The sequence below is a fragment of the Ipomoea nil genome, unplaced genomic scaffold (genome assembly GCF_001879475.1).
Source record: "Ipomoea nil cultivar Tokyo-kokei standard unplaced genomic scaffold, Asagao_1.1 scaffold2480, whole genome shotgun sequence".
NCBI lineage: Eukaryota > Viridiplantae > Streptophyta > Magnoliopsida > Solanales > Convolvulaceae > Ipomoea > Ipomoea nil.
In genome coordinates, this window is record NW_017618908.1 from 5,516,309 (window position 1) to 5,537,401 (window position 21,093).

Below are 21,093 nucleotides of genomic sequence, written 5' to 3' on the forward strand. Positions count from 1 at the left end.
TCATCAAAATGCATTACTATTACTAAGTATTTGATATCCATTGCGATTTTGATTCCCATTTGCGAACCATACACACCCTTAAAGTGCATATAAACGGACATTTTTTTCATTGGGTTTGAACCCTACTATCATATTCAAATACAATTATTTTGTTTGTATAACTTCTTCTTTTTTTTTTTTTTTTTTGTGTGTGTGTTTTGAAATGAGATTCAAATTAAGAAAGAATTAAAAGAAAATGTAATTCTATAATGAAATTCTACTTTTGTTTTTTTGTAATGGAGAATGCTGAAGAGGAAATTCTTTTTTTTTTTTTTTTAAATAACTGTCATTTTCAAGTCTCTCACACAAACACAATTAAAATATATAAATTTTGATTCCAATTCTATTTCTAATTCTAATTGTTGTTTGGCCCAGAGCAAAGAGCCAAAGAGTCTACTTTAAAACTCATTTCTGATGCTCCAACCAAACACCTCCAAGGTTTTGTTGTGGGAATTGAAAGGGGCAGAATGGAATGGAACAGGGTTTTGGGGTTGGTTTTGAGAGGCTCAATATAATGCATTGCATGCTGGACTGGAATGGCAGACCTGCTCTCATCTGCACATCTTGATGCTGCATGCCATAGCTTTTCAGGATTCTTGCTCAATCTTGATGCAGGGCCGATTGAATTCTATTACGTGTACTTTCAAATTTTACTATATTCAGTATATAGGAATTAAGCGGATTGAGCCGGACCCATATATATATATGAGTGCTTTTATATTTATAAATGATTAAAATTGCATATAAATATAATGCTTATAATCATGGATGTTTAATCATCATCTTTACCATTAATAAAAGAATACATTCACCCATGTAGACGTAGACACATTGTCAAACCACATTGATAGTGTAAATACTTTCGGGTATAGGTATTGGGATACAAATTATAAAATACTTAGGGGGCGTTTGATTCGGGTTATATAAGATAACCAAGATTATATTTGCTTGGTAATATAAGATTCTCATGTTTGGTTCAGGTTATGTAACTTTTCCAGGGAATGTCAGGTAACCTCTGCATTAAGTTCTTAACTATTGGAAGGGAATGTGAGATACCCTCCAATTTCTTAAGTAATCTCACATTCCCTTGTCTTATTACTAATGTTGGGCTTTGTATTTTTTAATCAATTTATCTTATTACCGTTGTCATATTTACATATCTTAGTTTTAAACCAAACACATGAATCTAAAATTCCCAGTAATCTAACATTCTCACCAATCTAACATTCTCTAAGGTAATCTAACATTCCGTAACCAAACGCCCCCAGGGTACAGTAGCTCGGGTAGATAAGACCGAGGGTCGGATATTCCCGAGCATTTAAGTATCCTAGAGAGAGAATAGTAAAAGTCTCTTTTACAGGGCATCAAATGCGGTATTTATAGGGGCGAGAAGGGGACACATGTCGGGCTCCCGGCATGACTGACACGTGTTGCACATGCAATCAATTGGCTCGGAAATGACACCCTGATAGCCAGGTGTACTAATATTCCTGACCATCCACTAAGGGATGTGGTTGGGTTGAAGATACGAAACTGAATCCTAATCTTCCAAGTAATCCTGCTCAAGACGACGATCCTAACTAAACAGGTCAGGGTTGGTCCCTAGGTACCGCATTGCTACAACAACATTACTTTAGATCGGTCAACGCTCTAAGGTCGGGGATACCGGGCTTGTGGTCGGTCAAGGTCGGGATGGACCCCTTTCGATGAGCTTACCGAATACCGAGCAGGTATACAGAACATACAGGTAGATACACCCGTTCACACATAAATCTTGCATTCTTTATTGAAAAATACTATGTGTAGAGTGTACTCTTATTTTTACTCCCAACTTTTATTCCACACAAAATCTTGATGTAAACACTTGTATTGAGATTCACATGAAAAAAGTAACTTATCAGTATCCGTCGGACTAAAATTTAAGAGTCCATGTAGTAGAACTCTTCTTTATTTTTTACCGTTATTATTTCTTGTTTTTATTAATCTCAATATACTCCTTGACGACGTGACAATCTCAAGATGAACTATGAACTATTTTTCATCATTTGAATTTCTAAAAAAGTGTTTTACTTCAAGAATTTGAGAATAAGAATTGGAATTAAGAGTTAAACGTAATATTTTCCGGGCAGATATATGTTCCCAAAAAAGTGCAGTGGGAAACGTGGCTAGGGTTAATCCTACCCAGTACCCGGCTATATATGTACCTAAGCTACTAACTATGCCAAAGTACCAAACTTCAACTCACTTTTCTAGTTTTCTTGCAGCCTGCAGATGCCATCACTACACCTTTCTTTCTTTCTTTCTTTCATTTATCTGAATGAATGAATGAATGTATGAGTGTTTGCTTTTATCCAATATGATGAAACCCAGGCCAGTTTGCTTTCATGCCTGCAGCTTCCTCCTCTTCTCTCTCTACTTTATCTCCACCCATTTTCTCTCTCATCTTATCACATCTGCTGCTATCTGTACTTTGCTTTGTCTCTTTACTTTGGGTTTTGAGTTGATGAGGGTGGTAGGGCGTGGGGTCTTTGGTCTTTATGTACAACACAACAATATCATATCATTTAAAAAATAAAAAATAAAAAATAAAAAAGAGTCAAATAGACCACTGAACTGTACAAGAGAATGCAATTAGGTCACTGAACCTAGAAAACCATAATTAGGTCCCTAAACTATCCAATTTCATTCAATTTGTTCATTTTTCAGGTTTCTCAAGTTACTAACTGGTTACCCATCCACCTAAGTTATCCCTCCACCTCGGATGCATATGTGACATTTTAAAAAATAATAATAATTTATTTTTAAATTAGTTTTTTAATGTTTAATAAATAAAAACTAAAATAATTTATTTTTAAATTAGTTTTTAAATGTTTAATAATCAAAACTAAAATAATTTGTTTTTTTTTTGAAAATAAAATCCAAGCGCCTATACAACACAATAATATCATATCATCATTCACAAAAACTTGTATAATTCTGTTTACGGATCTTTATTTGTGAAATGGATTAAGTCAATATTTAAATATAATAGTTATATTGAAAAATGTATTATTAATAAGGAATAAAATATTTATCACTTATAACTTGAAAGGTGTGGTTGAGTGGAAGGAAATAGAATAATCTTAAATTTCTAAGCCAGTAGAGAATTAATCATTGTGTACCAAAAAAATATATTTATTACTTATAAGAAAAATGTAATATTTTAACAATATAACAACTATGTTTTGTCACATACTCGTATAGGGGTATAAGGCCAGGCTTTAATGACACCCTTTTTAGAACTTCTCGGATGCACAAAAAATCCTATTGTATGGGCAACCGGTATGACTTGTTCAAAAATTACTCTCTTCATATCTTATACATTTATACCTCAAACTAATTTCTATTTAATTTATTATAAGAAAATAACTAACAGTTATATTTAGACATTATGTAAAAAGTTTATTACATATTTTTTAAAAAAAATCAAATTTAAAGAATATAACAAATAAAAGTAAAAACAAATAAACAAAGTTCATTTGACCTTGAAATAATAAAAATGATAACGAGTAAAATGATACAAATTAAAGTTGGGAGTAAGGGGGAGGGGGGAGGGGGGGGGGGGGGAGGTGATTATTAATATAATTTATGACAAATAGTTTTCATAAATATGATTATTGGTAGTAATAACGTTTATACCTTTAAATAAATATTAATAATCATACTTGCTAATAGTTACCAAGCACCTTGTGCTCAGATGACATGTAGGGATCCCTCCCATGTGGGAGGTCATGAGATTGAGCCTCAGTAGAGGTGTTGTTGATTATAGGTTGAGAAAGTATGTTTGAACAGATAGTACAATGTAATATAGTTAATAGCATTCAAAAACATCTTATCTGATACCACGTCTAATATTTTTAAATTACAAATAATTTTGTCGCGTTTTATGTGACGTTTGCCTTGTGATCCTTGTTGAACATATAATATATAAACATAAATTTCTTCAAAAAAAAAATATATATAAACATAAATGTGCATTTCAGTAGCATTCAAAAACATCTTATCTGATATCACATCTAATATTTTTAAATCACATCTAATATTCGTAATCACATCTAATAATAAACAACTATGACAGGGAGTTAAACTTAAAACTTTCTGGTTATCAAATTAATTATTGACCAATTTAACTAGGATTGTCCCCAAATGTCATTTTAAGTATTATATTTTTTAACTCTCTTTAGATCCTGCCTAGTATAAATATGATAAATTTTGATATGATTCTAATTGACTGATTAAAAAATATATGGTCTGAAAATATATATCACGACATGAACAAAATTAATCACGAAAGTGGAGTGAAACGTTGTTGGAGACGGCTTTTTAATGTATATTAATGCAGTGTCTTTGGACTTTATTTATCATGCTTTTGCTTTTTTCCATTCTTGCGTATAACAAGCTTTTAACATATATAGTAGCAAAAAAAATCATGATCGAAGCTAGCGTGTATGACTTATATATACTCATATTGCTTTTTCTTTTTATCTTTTACTAGTATTTATCATTCAAACCTTCATTTCACTCCTAATGTTGTAAGGACAAATCTCATGACCAAAAATACTGAGATTGGATGCGAATAGACTGCGGTATGGTGGTGATTGAGTTTGAAACTAATACATACATGTATTTATATTATAGCAAATATCTTTCTTCCAAACCATAATAATAATATAACCATAATTAAGTATTCTGCTACATTAAAAACGGGATGTATTATAATTAAATAATTTAACCATCATTTAAAAAAAAAATTGACCATAATTAAATATTCTTCTATATTCTATTACTATCATTAATTATTTCATAATGTACCATAATTAAATAATTTGAGCAATACAATTAGTTTTTTTTTTTTTTTTGGTTGGGGGGGGGGGGGGGGGGGGGGGGGGAGAAATGGTGAAAGGAGGATTTTACTTATATATACATGTGTTAAAAGTACAAATAAAATGTACAAGTAAAATTACTTAAAGTGCAATCATTTTCACTTAATAGTGCAAGTAATTTATCTTTTCACATTGGTGCACTTAATGATAACGTTATGTGCACTTAATATTCTTGCTCGGTGTATATATTATATTGTTGCAATTTTAATACATTTTACTTGCACTGTGCACTTTATGAAATTGTTACTTGCACTTCAAAATTTAAATAATTTACAAAATTGTCAGTGTATTTTTTTTAAATGATGTTTCTAATCCGTTAGATCTGGACATATAGATTGCTGTGATGGGTTCTCATTCCTTTCCTAGGCATGGTGGGTGGGTGGGTGGTGGTTGTGGTTGTGGTGGTGACGACGGGTGATTGGTTGCTTCACTGCTTCAATCGAAAAATGACTTCCCTAAAAAAAAAAAAAAAAAAAAAAAAGAGAGAAATTTACTTTTAGAAAAATCTCCTCTATTTTCTAAGGCAAAAGGGTCAAATAGGCCTACGTACTAACATTGATTGTTCATCTAAAATATGGTCCATCTAAGATATTATACTCTTAATTATTTTCCATCTAGCATTTTAACAAGTTTCTAACAAGTAACACATCAAATTTGCTTACATGGAAAAATAAAATAAAAACAAAATGCTGACATGTTTTTTTTTATCTAACTTGCTGTTTTTGTCACTTTTTTTTTACAGAAAAATTCAATTTTTTTTAAGTATTTCCAGATTATGTTGATTATCCCGATGAACAATCAATGTTAGTACATAGGTCTATTTGATCCTTTTGCCATTTTCTATTGACCACACTCCTATTTTTCAATTGACTCCTATTTTTCTCCTCTAGCCAAACACTGAAAACTCAAAAAATAATATTTAAAAATCATTTTCTGAATTTTCAAACACACGTCCTAAATTCTAATCATGGAACGACATCCTTTGAGAAAATCAACGATGGAGGCGCAAGTCGGCAAGGGAAGTTGTACAAAGTGGAAAATAAAAGCAGATTCATTTGTCTATGAATGCTTGCTAGCTACCCTACTTCCCATTTGAGGAAAACGGAAACCTTTTCGACGCCAAAGTTGTCTTAATTAGCTCCACCTAGAGAAGCCTATGGTTTGATTACAATTTTAAATTAATTGTTCACATTTTCAAAATAATTAAAACCTTAATTTCGATCTTGTGGAGAACGTTAGGTGATGGATATATATTACAAATAGATCTAGTGTGAATAAACTCAAAAGAAATCGGATCCAATCAGTTGTGGGGTTTCGGAATCGAGCCCGACCGATCTTGACTTGGTTGAGTCCAGCCTCGACCGAGCCTGGCTAGTCCAAGCGTGGCCGAGCCCTGTCTCACTCGAGCTCAACGCTTGCTGCTTGGGTAGAGCCCCGCGCTAGGCCGCTGGGGCTGAGCTTAGCGTTTGGCCGCCTTAGCCGGGTGTTTTGGTGTTCAGCTGGTACGGTGCGTACAACGTGGGGTGCGGTCTTTGGTGGTTACAACTTCCCGCCCTTTTCTCACAGGACGGTTTAGGGGTTTAATTAGTATAAACTATAAAAACATTCCACTTTATCTTGTTAGGAGATTCATTCTAATCTCTTATAATTTTCCACTAAACAAACTTGAAAATGTAGAATAATCTCATCCATCCATCTTGACTTATCAATGGAGGGAAATTAGAGAAAAAAGGGACGAAAAACATGACAATTTTTATACAGAGTAATTCTTACAAATATTGGACTTACACTGAACAAACATGAGAATGCATTCACTAATAATTAACCGTGTACTCAAGAAAAAACAAACACTCTCGAAGACTCCTCAACCACATGCAACCCCAAGCTAGGTACCTTCTCATAAAATATCATTCACTCTACCTACTTATTAATCTTTATATTGATATGACATTAGGGAAAAAAAAAAAAAAAGGGACCACTTCCTACAAAGAATACTCATAATATCCTCTTTTGAGGCGTTTGGTTGAAAGGAGAAAATTAAGTGGGAAAGGAATTACAATTCTATGAAAGATGAAAAATGTGGGAATAAAGTGGTAATTGAAATGTTTGGTTTGCATGAATAGAATTACTGAAAATTTGATCAATTTCAATGTTTAGTATACATGGCCGGGAATCGAAAGTGGATAAGTAATATAAAGTACATAATACTCATTATTATTATTATTATTATTATTATTATTATCTGACCAAATTCAAATTTTGCTTTTGAAAATTTATGTAATACGTTGTAAATAAACTTTAGAATTGCATAATGAAAGGAATAATATAGATAATGGAGTTTTGAAAAAAACATATTTTATTGAGGTTGGTTTATTGATTGATGTTCTCCATTGAGAGTAGAAGAAGAAGACACGCTAATCGAAAGAGAGACCAAACATCAATTTTAGGTTTAAAAAAATGAGTAATTTTGTTTCAAATTTATTTATTTTTTCTTAAAATCCATTAAATTGAAATACTAAGGGGCATGAGATTCTAATTCCATGAAAATGATGGAATTTTAATTTTGTTAAATTGGCAAACGAAAGAACCTTCAGAATTATGTGTGAATCGAATTATAATTTTCTCCCACCAAACTTCCTGTTAAAGATGGAAGCTAATGTAAAAAATTGGCAGAAGGGTCAAATAGACCAATGTACTAACTTATAGTCGATTTACAATTAAGAGTATAATTGCTTAGATGGACCATATTTAAATTTATGATGTTAGATGAACAATGTCTACACTAAAAACTTAAACCCAAAACTTTTCACATAGAAAAAACAATCGGATACCAGTGGACCACAAAGTCCTTGATAGTACATTGATGTATTTGTCTGCCTAAATTATTTTTATTTGGGTACATTTACCACAAAACAAAAAAGGGCGGCATGCTTGGGAGTAAAGAGTAATTACCAACCCCAAATGTCGTAAGCTAATTAATTAAGAAACGTTATCCCGATTAAGACAGTTAATCCATCATTATTATATTTGTACTAAGAAATCAAAGAGAATGATTAGGTTGGGATAATATAAATATAAATATATTATCAAATGTATCATATACGACAACATATTATGATTACAACGTTTGACTTTGGTTTGAATCAATTAATTTAATTAATTAATGTCTTACGTACTTCATTAAAACCGCCGGCCACCATGCTTAATGGGTTCACTAATTTGCGAGATTAAAGGGGAGATTGTGAGTTCAAAGTTGGACATTGCAGGTCTACCTGTTCCTTGGGGTGGGCCCTTTGTGGCCAATAGGGCTTTGCTTAGTCAAGTAGAGACAAAAACAGAGTCCATGTGATACTTAATACCATCTGAGATCCTTCAAATATAGTAATTTTGTGTCATATTAAGTCCTAAATTTTCAAATTGATCAGTGGTTCTTCGACTTTCAAATTTAATCATTTGTGGTCCAAGTTAACTACTTATGATCCTTCAAATTTTGAAATTTAACTAGTTGTGATCTTCTTGGAAAGACCATGGTTAGTTAAAATTTGAAAGTTGAAGGAGTACAGATGGTCAATTTGAAGGTTTAGAACTAAACGTGACAAAACCACTATATTCGAAGGATCTCAGATGGTATTAACTCATGAAATTAATTACGACCCCAAAGAGCAAATTACAATGACTCCATGGTGTGTTCTTTGTGCGCACCGATATTTAATTCTGTCTGTTGAGTCATTGAGTTATCGTGATTTACATCATTTCAAATGCCGTGTGGATTCTTATGGTGGGCCATTTGGATGGGGAGAAGTAGAAATGGTTGCTCCTCATTAATTTTCTTATTGACAATGAGATGAAGGGACCATTATTGTGCGTTGGATTACAAGTGGCTGGGTTTGGTCTGATTTGGTTGAATTGGTCTCCCACTAGGGACTAACCCCATTTCCTTATTTTTACCAAACCCACACCTAGTGTCATTTGACTTTTTTTTAACCCAACAAATAAAAAATAAAAAATAAAAAATTACAACCACTATCTCAGAGTATAAGATAAATTTCAGTCTTTTATAATAACAAGCAATCACATCAAGACAAATAAATTAAATCATACTATTAAAATTCTGTGCGACAAACTTGACTAAGAATGTATTGACAAAAGTCGAATTCGTGATTATTTATCTTTTATTACATGATAATTAGTAAAGCCCTACTTCAAAATCAAACTTATTTAATGTGGGGAAACTTCATCTGAAATTTTGGACGTGATTGTTACAAGTTGCATGCAAATTTATTTTGTGAAGGTAGTGTTCACATGACAAGTAGATTCATACAACCCATAAAGTGAAATTAAAGCCATAAATAGAATAGGGAACCGATCGGAATTTCAATTTCAAGTTGATGAAATATTGGATGATGATAGCCTAATTCAATAGGTCAAATCTAATAAACTTGCAGATAAGGATGACAATTCAATCCAATTAAATGGAGAAATTCAATTCTTGTCCAACCCTGATCCTGAATTCCTAAAATACATATATATTATAGAGTTAATTTTATTTTTGATCTTAGATTTATAAATTCAGTTCATTTTTACTTTTTTTTTTAAAGCATTCATATTTGATTCTAGTATTATGGTGGCATGATTATTTTTTTATCCTCAGTCAACAAAACTATTTAAATAACATTAAATACAAAAGCATTTTGATATATTCAGTTTTAAGTGTTAAGACATTTTTTTGGTCCTAGATTTATATGTATCATTCCATTTTTAGTCTTTTTTTTTTTTTCCAAAACATCCATGTTGGTCCTAAAAGTATACCAACACCTATTAATCTAAGAACAAAAAATGAAATTAACTCTATATTATATTTACATAATTATATGTAATATACTAATATTTATATATGAATTATTTGGATTTTATTTTTTTTGAAGTTATGTTTGGATATTTGAAATTTTGAACACAAATATTTTGGCTAGGACTTACATTTGAACAATTTGAATCTTTAAGTATTATTTAATATTTTAAAGATAATTGGATGTTAGGCTAATTGAATATTTAAATATATATAAATTTGTAAATTAATTGTATAAGTTAAACAATATATTATTTTATAGTATATACTAAAAAAACCGGGACATGTATAAAGAATTTGTATTAAAAAATCAAGAAGGAAAATTCCCATCTCCAATAAATCCCGTAGGAACAAGGATGGGGTAATCCCCCAATCCTATTCCTTGCACCCGCCCAATTGTTATCCCTACTTACAAAAACAGTGGTCCTAACTTAGAAACCCATATTTAATTGCATGCGAATGGTAACAACATTAAATACCATCAATGACATCGCACATGGAAGTGATGGAACTGCCACTGCAACATAACATATGAGGCATCACTTAAAAACCCTGAATTATTATATGACACTAGATTTTTGAGATATAAGGCATCACTTGAAAACCCTTAATTTGATGATTATATAATGCTTAGAATTTTGAGAGAGTCTTCTAATTATACTATCACCTTTATTAAGACTCTATGTATTTGAGTCAGTTTATAACTTCTTATCCCAGTAATCATGTGACTCTTCCTTGTATATATTCTCATTTTCTGTACTCTTGATGATGATTTACATTCAATACAATTTATTCAGTTCTCATCATGTTAATAATATTTACTAGTTATACATAACTACATATTATTGTGACTTATGCATACTAAAACTAATACTCCAAATTAACTAAACCCTAAAATCCATCACAAGCAATTTGATAACAGTTCCTCCGAATTAGTTAAAAATCGAATATTTCTCTATCCAAAGTATAAAATGAAAACGACAAACAATTCTATATTATTAATGGGTTTAAAAGAGGACCTATATGCATTCATTACCCATTATACTATAATATTTGCCATGTCATATAAGAGACAAAAGGTGAATAATAGAAAGATTATTTATGTCATCTCCATCCACAGAAACTTCATAAATCATAATGTCGTTTAAATATCGAATATTTTCTTGTTTTTACACAAGTGGAATTTAACAGAGGCAAATAGGCAATCCAACATATAATAATTTTTCCAATGCACTCACCTATGCACAAGTAGACTGAACATTATCTCTCTTATGTAAGACCGTCTCGTGTAAATTTTTTTTAAGTTAAAATATAATACTTTTCTATACACTTATAAAAAGTATTACACGTCTTATAGTGAGACAGTCTTACAAAAGACTTGTTCTTATCTCTTCTCTCAAGTCCAATCTCACGCACACTCAAAACAGACTTTACGCAGAAATAGTGAATCCTGCAAAGTACAAACTGCGAGATACATACTCTTCTCCTAAAAAGTTGAATCCCTGCGAGATGCATACTCTCTAAGGTGGAATGTAGAAGGAAAAACAGTTCAACGTTCCGCCTTAGAGGGTATACATCAATATAACAATTCGACAAGGGCGGCCAACTATATATTTATTTGATAGGAATTGAAGGACAACCATCCATATTACAATGTTAGAGAGTTACTACTACAAGGGGAAGAAAGTGATGAAACTATGGCAAAGGGTATAAATATACAGCCACTTCCTAACCCCACCTCTCTCCAGCTCTTTATTTCTTGCCTAGAATACCCAAGCTTTTGTCATACTAGGCTGTCAGTTAAGGGTTATCCTATGCTAAAGTCTATGGGTTCTTGTCGCCTTAATACTATGGCTACTTATAATGTTTAGTCAAGTTAAGATGGGAGAAAGGAACACTTCCCTTTGTTTTCAGAACTCCCAAGATCTCTGCTCCGGGTTATTCCTGCCCAAAAGCCGCCCTGACCATTCGCTGTTGGTTCTGCATTTTGAGAAGAATATCCAGTCGTCTCCATGTCAGCATGCTGTGAATGCCTTGAATACAAGGGAGAAGGAGAGGATGAGGAAGATGCGTCGGAATCTGAAGAATTTCTCCAAAAGCCTCCAGGGTCGCCAGATATTTCAAAATAGTCGTCAATGCTTACAGAATCCCTGTGGCTACTGTCTGTGCTCGAACTAGAAGTACCAACCTCAGAAAAAAGAGATGATGAATTGTCGTCACTCAGATAGTCATCACCTTCAAAAATATCCCAAGAACTCATCTCAGATCTAGGTTTACGGTTCAGATGTTTTAATCTCCTTGCATCATGGGGAATTGACAACTTCTTTATGGATCTTGTGGCCCGTGGAGAGCACCTAGATGACAAAATCATGCCGGGTATAAATTCAATCAAAAAGAAATGAATGCTTCAGCTCGGGGAAAAAACAAAAAATTAAAATGATTTACCTAGCATAGAGAAGTATGTATGCCCTCTCTGACAAGACACTTTCAAGTTTAACAGCTTTTACCTAGAACCATATTTCAAAGCCAGAAATATCAATGAGTTTAGTGAAGCTGGTCTTGGAATATTTCGATATAGCACGCTCAGAGCAGAAAAGGAAGACCATTCAGCATAGAAATGAAAGATAAAAATCCATAAATTACATAACAAAACAATTTTAAGAAGTGCAATATAAAGTGAAATTAGGATGACAAATGCACTAATTTTGATGCTTTAAAGAGGAACATAATAACATACCGTGCTGTCATCAACTCTGAACCACTTGTTTTGAAAATTCTTCACATAACAAATGTAGTGACCAGAAAATGCAGCATTCATAACATCCAAATGAACTATAACTCCATAGAGCTGGTAAATTGGTGACTTGTCGCTCGTTCCACTCATGTATGGGGCCAAATTCAGAATTTCAGGAAATGTTACCGGCTTATTCAGCTTGCCAAATTTACCTGACTGTTTTACAATTTAAAATTGAGCATGCACTAAATACAGAGAGAATAAAAAGAAACAGCTGATTCAAGGGAGTTTACCTGATATCTCTTCAAGGTAATAGTAAGGACATTAGGGGCCTCCAGCACTTTCATCTTCTTTCTAGCCTTTTCATAGGATTTGCATCTGATTAAAATAATGCAAAATTATTCTTCTTTCTAGCCTTTTCATAGCAAACAAAATCCTACTAAACAAGCCAACTAGGTTAAAATTAAGTCTTAAGAGAACCGTGAGCACATATTTTCAGGAACAACCAACAAAAGATCTTGGCAATTACTTAAAGAAACCATAGTTGCACCATACAGTGATTTGTGAAGTTAAAATTGCTGTTAGTGAAAAAGGTAACAGATGGAAGTATTAAAAGAGTTTCTAATTTGCAAAGTGATGTACCACTCAGAAAAAAAAAAAAAATTAAAATTAAAAATTAAAAATTAAAATAAATAAATAAAAACCTGAATTGTGTTCTATGATGTAAATGCATATAATAGATATTGATGTAAATCAGTCTTGACTACCTGCTGCAGTGGTACTTGTTTTCACCATCTAACACCTCAGTGCGTGAGAATTGTTTTAGAGCCTCTTCCAGAGTTACAACATCTCCATATATCTCAACTATAAGGTCCATCATTCTTTCATGCTTCTCAGATTTGCCTCCACACCTCATGCACTCAATCTGCCAATTAAATTAGTGAATAATATTATAAAAAGGGAATTGTGCTTGATATGCCAGATTTTGAAACATCTGTCAACTCCAAAAAGACTAAGAATTACCTTTGAGCGGAGACAGCCTCCAAATGTAAGCCCAATTAGAGTTGTTTCCTCTTCCAAAGATCCTGATACAGTGACTCCTACTTCCTTCAAGCAAACAGATTGCATGGTGTCAATGACATACCTGTAATAGCAATCATTGTCAATATCATCAGAAAGCAAATGCCACGCCCTCAAAAAATTAAGAGCCATTTTTACCTGAGAAACTCATGAGCATCTTCTTCTTGCCCATTACCAAGATTGCTCCCAATGTTCTCCAAATGGGAAACTATTCGGATTGGGGAGAGTGGAGAATTTCCCTCCTTTGCTTTTAGAACTAAACTCTCTAATTCACAGGTGAAGCACCATCCTTCCTTCCTGCCTAACATATAATAGACCAGGAAGAGAGAAAAAGGAGGGAAGGAGGAGTTACAAGAAGATACAACCGAAAGCTGATAATTTATTTTCACGAGTGAAAATTGATAATCAATCACCCTAAAAAAAGACCATTGACCAGAAACTTACATCCTTTTGAATGAAGTCCTTGAAGAAAATAAGCAGTGAGAGGCGGAGTAAATGCCAAGCACTGGAGGACAGCATTAGCATAACAGCTGCACCATGTTAAAAGTTGTTAAATGTTTGGGAGCAAGAATGTAGAGAACATAATAAATCATTGACCAGTTATCAAAAACATTATATTGGAGGGTTAGACAGGGAGCATAGGCTTGTACAAATACAAAACAGAGTAAGCATCCATAGTGCAAAAATTTGCTGCTGCAAATTGATATTAAATTAAGATACAATATATTTTAGTGAGTGTATGGTCAATCATGTGCATTCCTGGATGAACATAGAAACCAGTGAAGTAGATAAGAGAGTAAAATCACAAATAAGATACTGACTGATGTTTCTATAAGATCATATGAAGTAGAATTAGAAGAGCCCAATGTGCAATTTCATAATTTGTTAAGTGTTTTATGGAGAATCTAAGCAGCTGATAACCAAATCCACATGCAGAGCTCAGCATACCTATTCCCACAATTTGAGAGGCCAAATGGATGCAGTTCAACCTTGCTCCAATCGTAAAGCTTTACAAACAACTCATATGGAAATATACCCTGTAAAAATGGCATAATTAAAAAAAAAATGCTTTACATCTGGGATTTTGTGCATATAATAATAAAATGTAGAGGAAAGCATAAAACTCTACCTTGCCATTGTATCTTCCTGCAATTTCACTCCAGGCTCCTAAGGAATTACAGGGTGGCAACTTCAAATTTTTTAATTGGTCAATAACCTCCAAGCCTATTTTACAATTTTGTGAATCATTTCCACACTCTGATGAGTGAGCAGTAACCTGCTGTGTGCTGTCATTCTTTATGGACTTCATACTTCTAAACTCATGACTTTCAATGCTGGAAGATGGATGACCAAAATAAGCTGTTGCAGGGAGAGATTCAACCTGTAGGGCTTTTGGAGTATGTGAGATATTGTTTATGCCTTCAATACCACCATTTGACTCTCTCAGCAAGCCATTCACCTTTAATGTGCTGTTACTCGCTAAATGCAGCATTGGGCAAGCATGTGAAGCAGTAAACAAGGGATGACTAGTTTCCATAGAATTCAAAGTACATTTTTCATTGGGGTAATTGATTTCAGTTTTGGTAGGTGTTTCAGGCTTCAAAGGTGATGACCTTCTGAACTCCATAGTATCTTTAATTTGCAACAGTCCAGCTGAATCATTTTGTTTCCTTACTTTTGATATTTTTGATCCAGGACCATCCAAATTTATTGATTGTGCTTGGCAGGATTGCTCATCCACATCAGGAAAGGCAGCTTTAGTTATTTCTGAAGAATGGTACGGAGATGACCGAGAACCTGACATATTGATGTCAACACTCTCTTTGGGACTAGGATGGGGAACATCCTTTGCTACATACATTTTAGATAAGCCATAATTAGCCGCTCCTTCCCAAAAGCCACAAGAGGATGAATTATGCCCCAAAGATGAAGACTCACCAGAGCCAATACTTGATATTCTTGAACCTGATGAACTTGACTTTATATCTTCAGATCCAGGCTTTATATGACTAGATCTACTTGAAGTAGAAACAGCATTAATAGACCTGATCAGGGTGGGCTGCTCCAAAGAAGGTAGCTTACATTGTTCCATGTTGGGCTGACAAGTTTGAGTCTGAACAGAATCATCTGAATCACTGACAGATGTACTAGATTTACTTGATGTGGTGGTGGAAATTGAACAAACCGAAAAGTCAGAATCTGAATTTGAGGTTGTTTCATCAGTTAGATGATTTCCTTCCATGGCATCCATCCCATTTGATATGCCAGACATACTGGATTTTGATAAAACAGGCTCTGCAGAGACATTAATTGGTAAGGGAGACTGTGCGCCTTCATCCTCAATACCATTAGCAAAACTTTCATTTGCATTTTGCTTAAACGCCTTTGAGTGACAAGTTTCATCACTACTCTGATGATTGCAGTTGAGAACCAGATGGCACTTATCTTTGTGACCCTGCCTCCAGTGGATGATTTGACATTTGCCAGAACTGAAACATTTGGTCTAAACGTAAGCATAATAATACAAACACAACAGAAAGCAATGCAGCAATATGAACACAAAAATGTACTAATTGTTACCATAAGAGGATTAAAAAACACAAATCTTTAGAAAGTAAACATTGTCTAAATGGTATCCAGCATCATAGTAGTGGCAGCATCTTCAATTCAAATTAAATTCTTTCAACAATTAATCCATTTAAATAATTTACAGTAATAGGACTATAGGAGCAAAATACATGTTGGACATCTATGTGCAACCAATTCCATGAATTAATACTACTGTTTTAACCTGCTTCAAAACTTGCGCATACGGCATACAGCTTTCAATAATAATGTTATGACTTAGAGAAATGAATTCAGCTGCATCCATTAATTGTTAATGACCTATTAATAAGAAAATAAAACCCAGCAGCCCTAGTATATTGATGTTTTCTTGCTTTACTGTCTGGTAAACCTTATTATAAAGCCAATTATATATTAGGAAAAAAAAAAAAAAAAACACAAATCTTTAGAAAGTAAACATTGTTGTTAAGAGTACCACTTAGATAAAATAAGAGAAAACATATGGGTTATAAGGCCATGAGTTAGACTAGCTAATTGGTTGGATTCAATTTTTTAGTGTGGTTTGGCCCATGTGCATTATAGCCCAATTTGTCTTTTATTATTTGATAGTGCTTTTAATACACATAGACAATTGAATTGTAAACAATTTGAGTCAAGTCATGTTAAACGAACCAAGACCCCAACCTTTCATAACTAAAATAGAGATCTAAAAGTTCTTTTTATGATAAGGCCACTCAATCTCCCAGTCTCCCACTACTAGATACATTTGCTTTCAAATAGGAGGCAAGCTCCCTGTTCTTGCCTTTGTAATGCTTGATTTTATTCAATAAAATTTATGGTTTGCAAATTTATTTTGAAAAAAAAAACACACACACACTCCAATCTCTATGCCCACAATAAACATGCTGCCTGATAAACCAACTGACTAGCTGAAGCTAGAGAATATTGCACGATATGTGGTTCGATAATAGATAGTCTCTATGTCCTTGTTTGGTTAACTATCTAGCCTGTGATTTTCAAGATTCCTTCCATAGAAACAAGCTATTACAACACAAGTAAATCAATCATTCATGGCAACAAATAACTACAAACTCTTTTTTATAGCTACAAAATTACTACGGAGTTACAATAGATAAACAAGTGTACAAACCAAATGTCACATCAGAAGTTAACCTATCACCTATAGCAACAAATATCTGCAACTTTTATATTATTAAAGTATTAAACACTAGTATCTGAGCACACAGTCTCATGTAATAGAGAAATGTAATTATAATGTAACATTCCCAGTGCTTTTTTCCCTTTTCCCATGGATTGTTATTTTTGGAACTTAAATCATGATCAACAATTAAATCCAAAGTAATGGATCAGAATTTTGTCACAACAATCATCAAAATTACTGGTAGGCATCCAAACCGAACAAACCAAAATTGAAATGGAAAACGACTCAAATTGAACAACCCAAACCGAAACAGAAAGCAGTGGTTTGGTTTCAGATTGGTAAGGTTCTTAGCTTACCACTAATAAAGGATCTATTGCCAAAGTCACACTTCCATTTGATTTCATGCCAGCTTAACATATGATCTAAAGACTAATCCAATTTCAAAGCGCACAACTTAAATATTGCAAAATCCTCAATTCAAATCGCCAATTCTGACATTAGCTTGTGTCCATAAAACCACTAACAAAAAAAAAAAAAAAAAAAAAAAAATCATCAGTTTTACGGGATAGGTTTCAGAATAGCCATACCAATATCGAACTGCTTTACACCGTGAACACTTTGCAGACGCCGGGGAAAAGCACAACGCGCACTGGTACGGCAATTGCCGAGTAACCTGCACTGGGGACGAAGCGGAAGCCAATACAGGGACAGTCGTCGGAGCACTAGCCGGAAGCTCCTCCTCTAACACAGAGCCGTAGCTATAGCCATAACTAAACCCGGAGGTGTACTCGGCAGCCGCCTCGAGCTCAGCCTTAGCAGCCTCCTCGGAGGCCAAAACCAAAAGCCGATTAATCTCATCCCTCCTGGCCACAACGCGCCGCCATTTACGACGCACCACAACCCCAACCACCGGCCCTAAGAGCACCACAAACACCGCCGCCGCCGCGCGAAAGAAAAAAACTAGATCTCCTCCCACGAGCATTTACACAAACTACTCAACACCACAGCTGGATCACATCCCACCCCCCGTTCTTCCAAAGTCATAGATTACAATTTGCACCTTTCTCCAATCGGAAAAAAAGCAAAAACTCAAACGCAAATTCAGTAGAATCAGAACGGCGAGATCAAACTCACCGGCGATCGCGTCCCATATACACGAGGAAGTGCTATGCTTTTACAGGGAAAAATGTATAATGTTAAGCAGAGAAAGAGGTGACGCTTGGCGATGATGCTATAAGGAGAAATGGAGATTCTGATACCTGACCCCCATGATCTTTCAGATCGAGAATTTAGGGAAGATTTTACAGAGAGAAAGTGATTAGTTAGAATAAATTCGTTAATTAACTAATTAGCCTCCGGGGAGGAAATGGATTAAAGTATTTCGTACCGTAAATTAATCTGTTGGAGTGTGAGAGCGATATACGGAGTCCATTGTCGGGGGAAAGGAATTCCTATATTCCTTACTATTTCTTCTACCGAATCTTAGGGTGTATTTGGTTGGTGGTTTTGCACATAGGAATGTGTATGAAAGTGATTGTTTTTGTTTAGTTGATAGATTTTTGGCAAATTATATCATGCATCACGCTGCATGATCAATTATGCACCGCGCGTTCTTTTTTTTAAATGAAAAGAAACGGTGTTTGTTTTCTGCCGTTTCGCACCTTTTTGCAAAAAGTAACCCTGTTATTCAGTGTCATTTTGTATACACTGCAGTTTCAGTTCAAACACAACTACAGTTTCATTTCGATATAACTATAGTTTCATTCGATATTTATAGACTCAAATATGTGAAAATGTTATTTAATTTTATTTTACATACACTATAGTTTCATTAAAACACAACTACATGATCATTTTGATATAATTACAGTTTCATTGTACAATATACATTCAAATATGTGAAATGTTATTCAGTTTCATTTTATATACACTGCAGTTTCATTTCACTATAACTACAGTATCATTTTGATATAACTGCAGTGTCGGTTTAGATATACTGTAGTGTCAGTTGGTGTTGAATACACCAAACAAGCGGACTCCGTTAACTATAACGGCGGGTCGTTTTTTTACTTAAAGAAACGGCGCCGTTTTTGTGCACCGCGGTCTATGATATACCGACTCTAAGTTTTTAGAACACTACTATGGGTTTCGAATACTCCATCAATTGAAAAACTCATACCCAAATAAAATAAGGGTTTCATTCCCTTATTCATTCTCAAGCACTACTATTAGTAACCATTCACATTCCACCCTACTACCAAACATGTTAATTTACTTTCACCAAAACTCATTACCATTAGTCTATTACCAAATATTTGATACCAATTCTGATTCCTATGTGCGAACCAAACACACCCTTAATCTCTTCTCTCAAATATTACTTACTGAACTAGTAAATTAAGCTTGCAAGAACAAAAATCTTGATCCTTCCCTCTTATTACCAATCACCTGCAAATGTAATAGCCCATTCCTTGAATGAGCTATCCTATTCTATAAACAAAAAAATCAAAAACAAACAATGAAATAGGTTTATTCGCAGAAATGTTGAATGAGCTATCCTATTCCATGAACAAAAATTTCAAAAACAAATGATGAAATATGTCTCTATTCCTATAAATGTTATTCCATTCGTGACCTAATATATAAACCAAATATGCTCTAAGGCTATGTTTGGCAATCGTAGCTGAAAAGGTAGATGAAAGCTGAAAAGGAGTTGAAAGCTGAAAAACTATAAGCCAAGAGCTAAAAATTGAAGAGTTGTTAAGCTAGCTGTTATGTTTGAAAGTGTTTGATAAAATTAACTTTTTGATAAGTTGATAAAGGTAAAAAGACAAAAAAACTATTAGTATAATCATGATCTAGCATTCCATAATGAAATAACAATATTGTTGTGAATCTCCTTCATATAATAATAATAATAATAATAATAATAATAATAATAATAATAATAATAATAATAATAATAATTGCGGTGAAAGTAAAGGAGAAGAGAAAAGAGTTTTAATTAAGAAGTATAAATGATGTTATTTCTGTAAAATAATAAAAACAAAGATGGAAAAAAAAAAGTTAGGAAGCTAATATATTATTTTGAACCTAAGGGAGCATTCCAAAATAAGCTCTTATTTTAAGCTACGAGTTTTTTTTGGGAACACTACCAAACAAAGCTTATATTTTATTAGTAGCTTAAAATATATAGCTCATAAATAAGTTATGCCAAACATAGGCTCTGTTTGGAAAACCTAGCTGAAAAGCTATAAGCTAGAAGCTGAAAGCTGAAAAGGAGCTGAAAGCTGAAAAGCTATAAGCTCGGACCTGAAAACTGAAGAGTTGTTAAGCTAACTGTTATGATTGAAAGTGTTTGGTAATATTAGCTTTTTGATAAGCTGATAAATGTAAAAAGACTAAAAATGACATCTTCATAAAATTTAAATTAGTTTGTTTACATATTAAAATTTAACATTTTTTCTTTAAAAAAAAAATTAACCATTTTGAAATAAAGCTATTAGCATAATCATGATATAGCATCTCATAATAAAGTAGCAATATTGTTGCAAATCTCATAATATTAATAATAATAATAATAATAATAATAATAATAATAATAATAATAATAATAATAATAATAATAATAATAATAATATTTGCGGTGAAAATTGCGGATAAAGGAGAAGAGAAAAGGATTTCAATTGGGAAGGGTAAATTATGTCATTTCTTTAAAATAATAAGGATAAAGATGGAAAAAAAG

The 21,093-nt window shown here is 33.3% G+C and overlaps 1 protein-coding gene across 4 annotated transcripts; it reads right to left on the minus strand.

Annotated features, from left to right (window-relative positions):
- Positions 1-11,389: 11,389 nt before the first annotated feature.
- On the minus strand, positions 11,390-18,724 carry LOC109153208 (ubiquitin carboxyl-terminal hydrolase 16-like). 4 transcript variants are annotated; one of them, XM_019301041.1, is made up of 12 exons: positions 17,936-18,724; positions 15,337-16,110; positions 14,751-15,306; positions 14,570-14,658; positions 14,066-14,151; positions 13,760-13,922; positions 13,565-13,685; positions 13,309-13,466; positions 12,835-12,919; positions 12,545-12,757; positions 12,253-12,314; positions 11,390-12,161 (listed from the first exon to the last, which is right to left on the minus strand). In XM_019301041.1, exons 1-12 carry the CDS (start codon positions 18,328-18,330, stop codon positions 11,684-11,686), a joined length of 3,180 nt encoding a protein of 1,059 aa, XP_019156586.1. In that variant the 5' UTR covers positions 18,331-18,724; the 3' UTR covers positions 11,390-11,683. The 4 variants fall into 4 exon arrangements, with proteins under 4 accessions (XP_019156586.1, XP_019156587.1, XP_019156588.1 ...); XM_019301042.1 differs by having other exon boundaries at positions 14,751-15,110; positions 15,144-16,110; positions 17,936-18,723; XM_019301043.1 differs by having other exon boundaries at positions 14,751-15,388; positions 15,641-16,110; positions 17,936-18,721.
- Between the last annotated feature and the right edge of the window lie 2,369 nt (positions 18,725-21,093).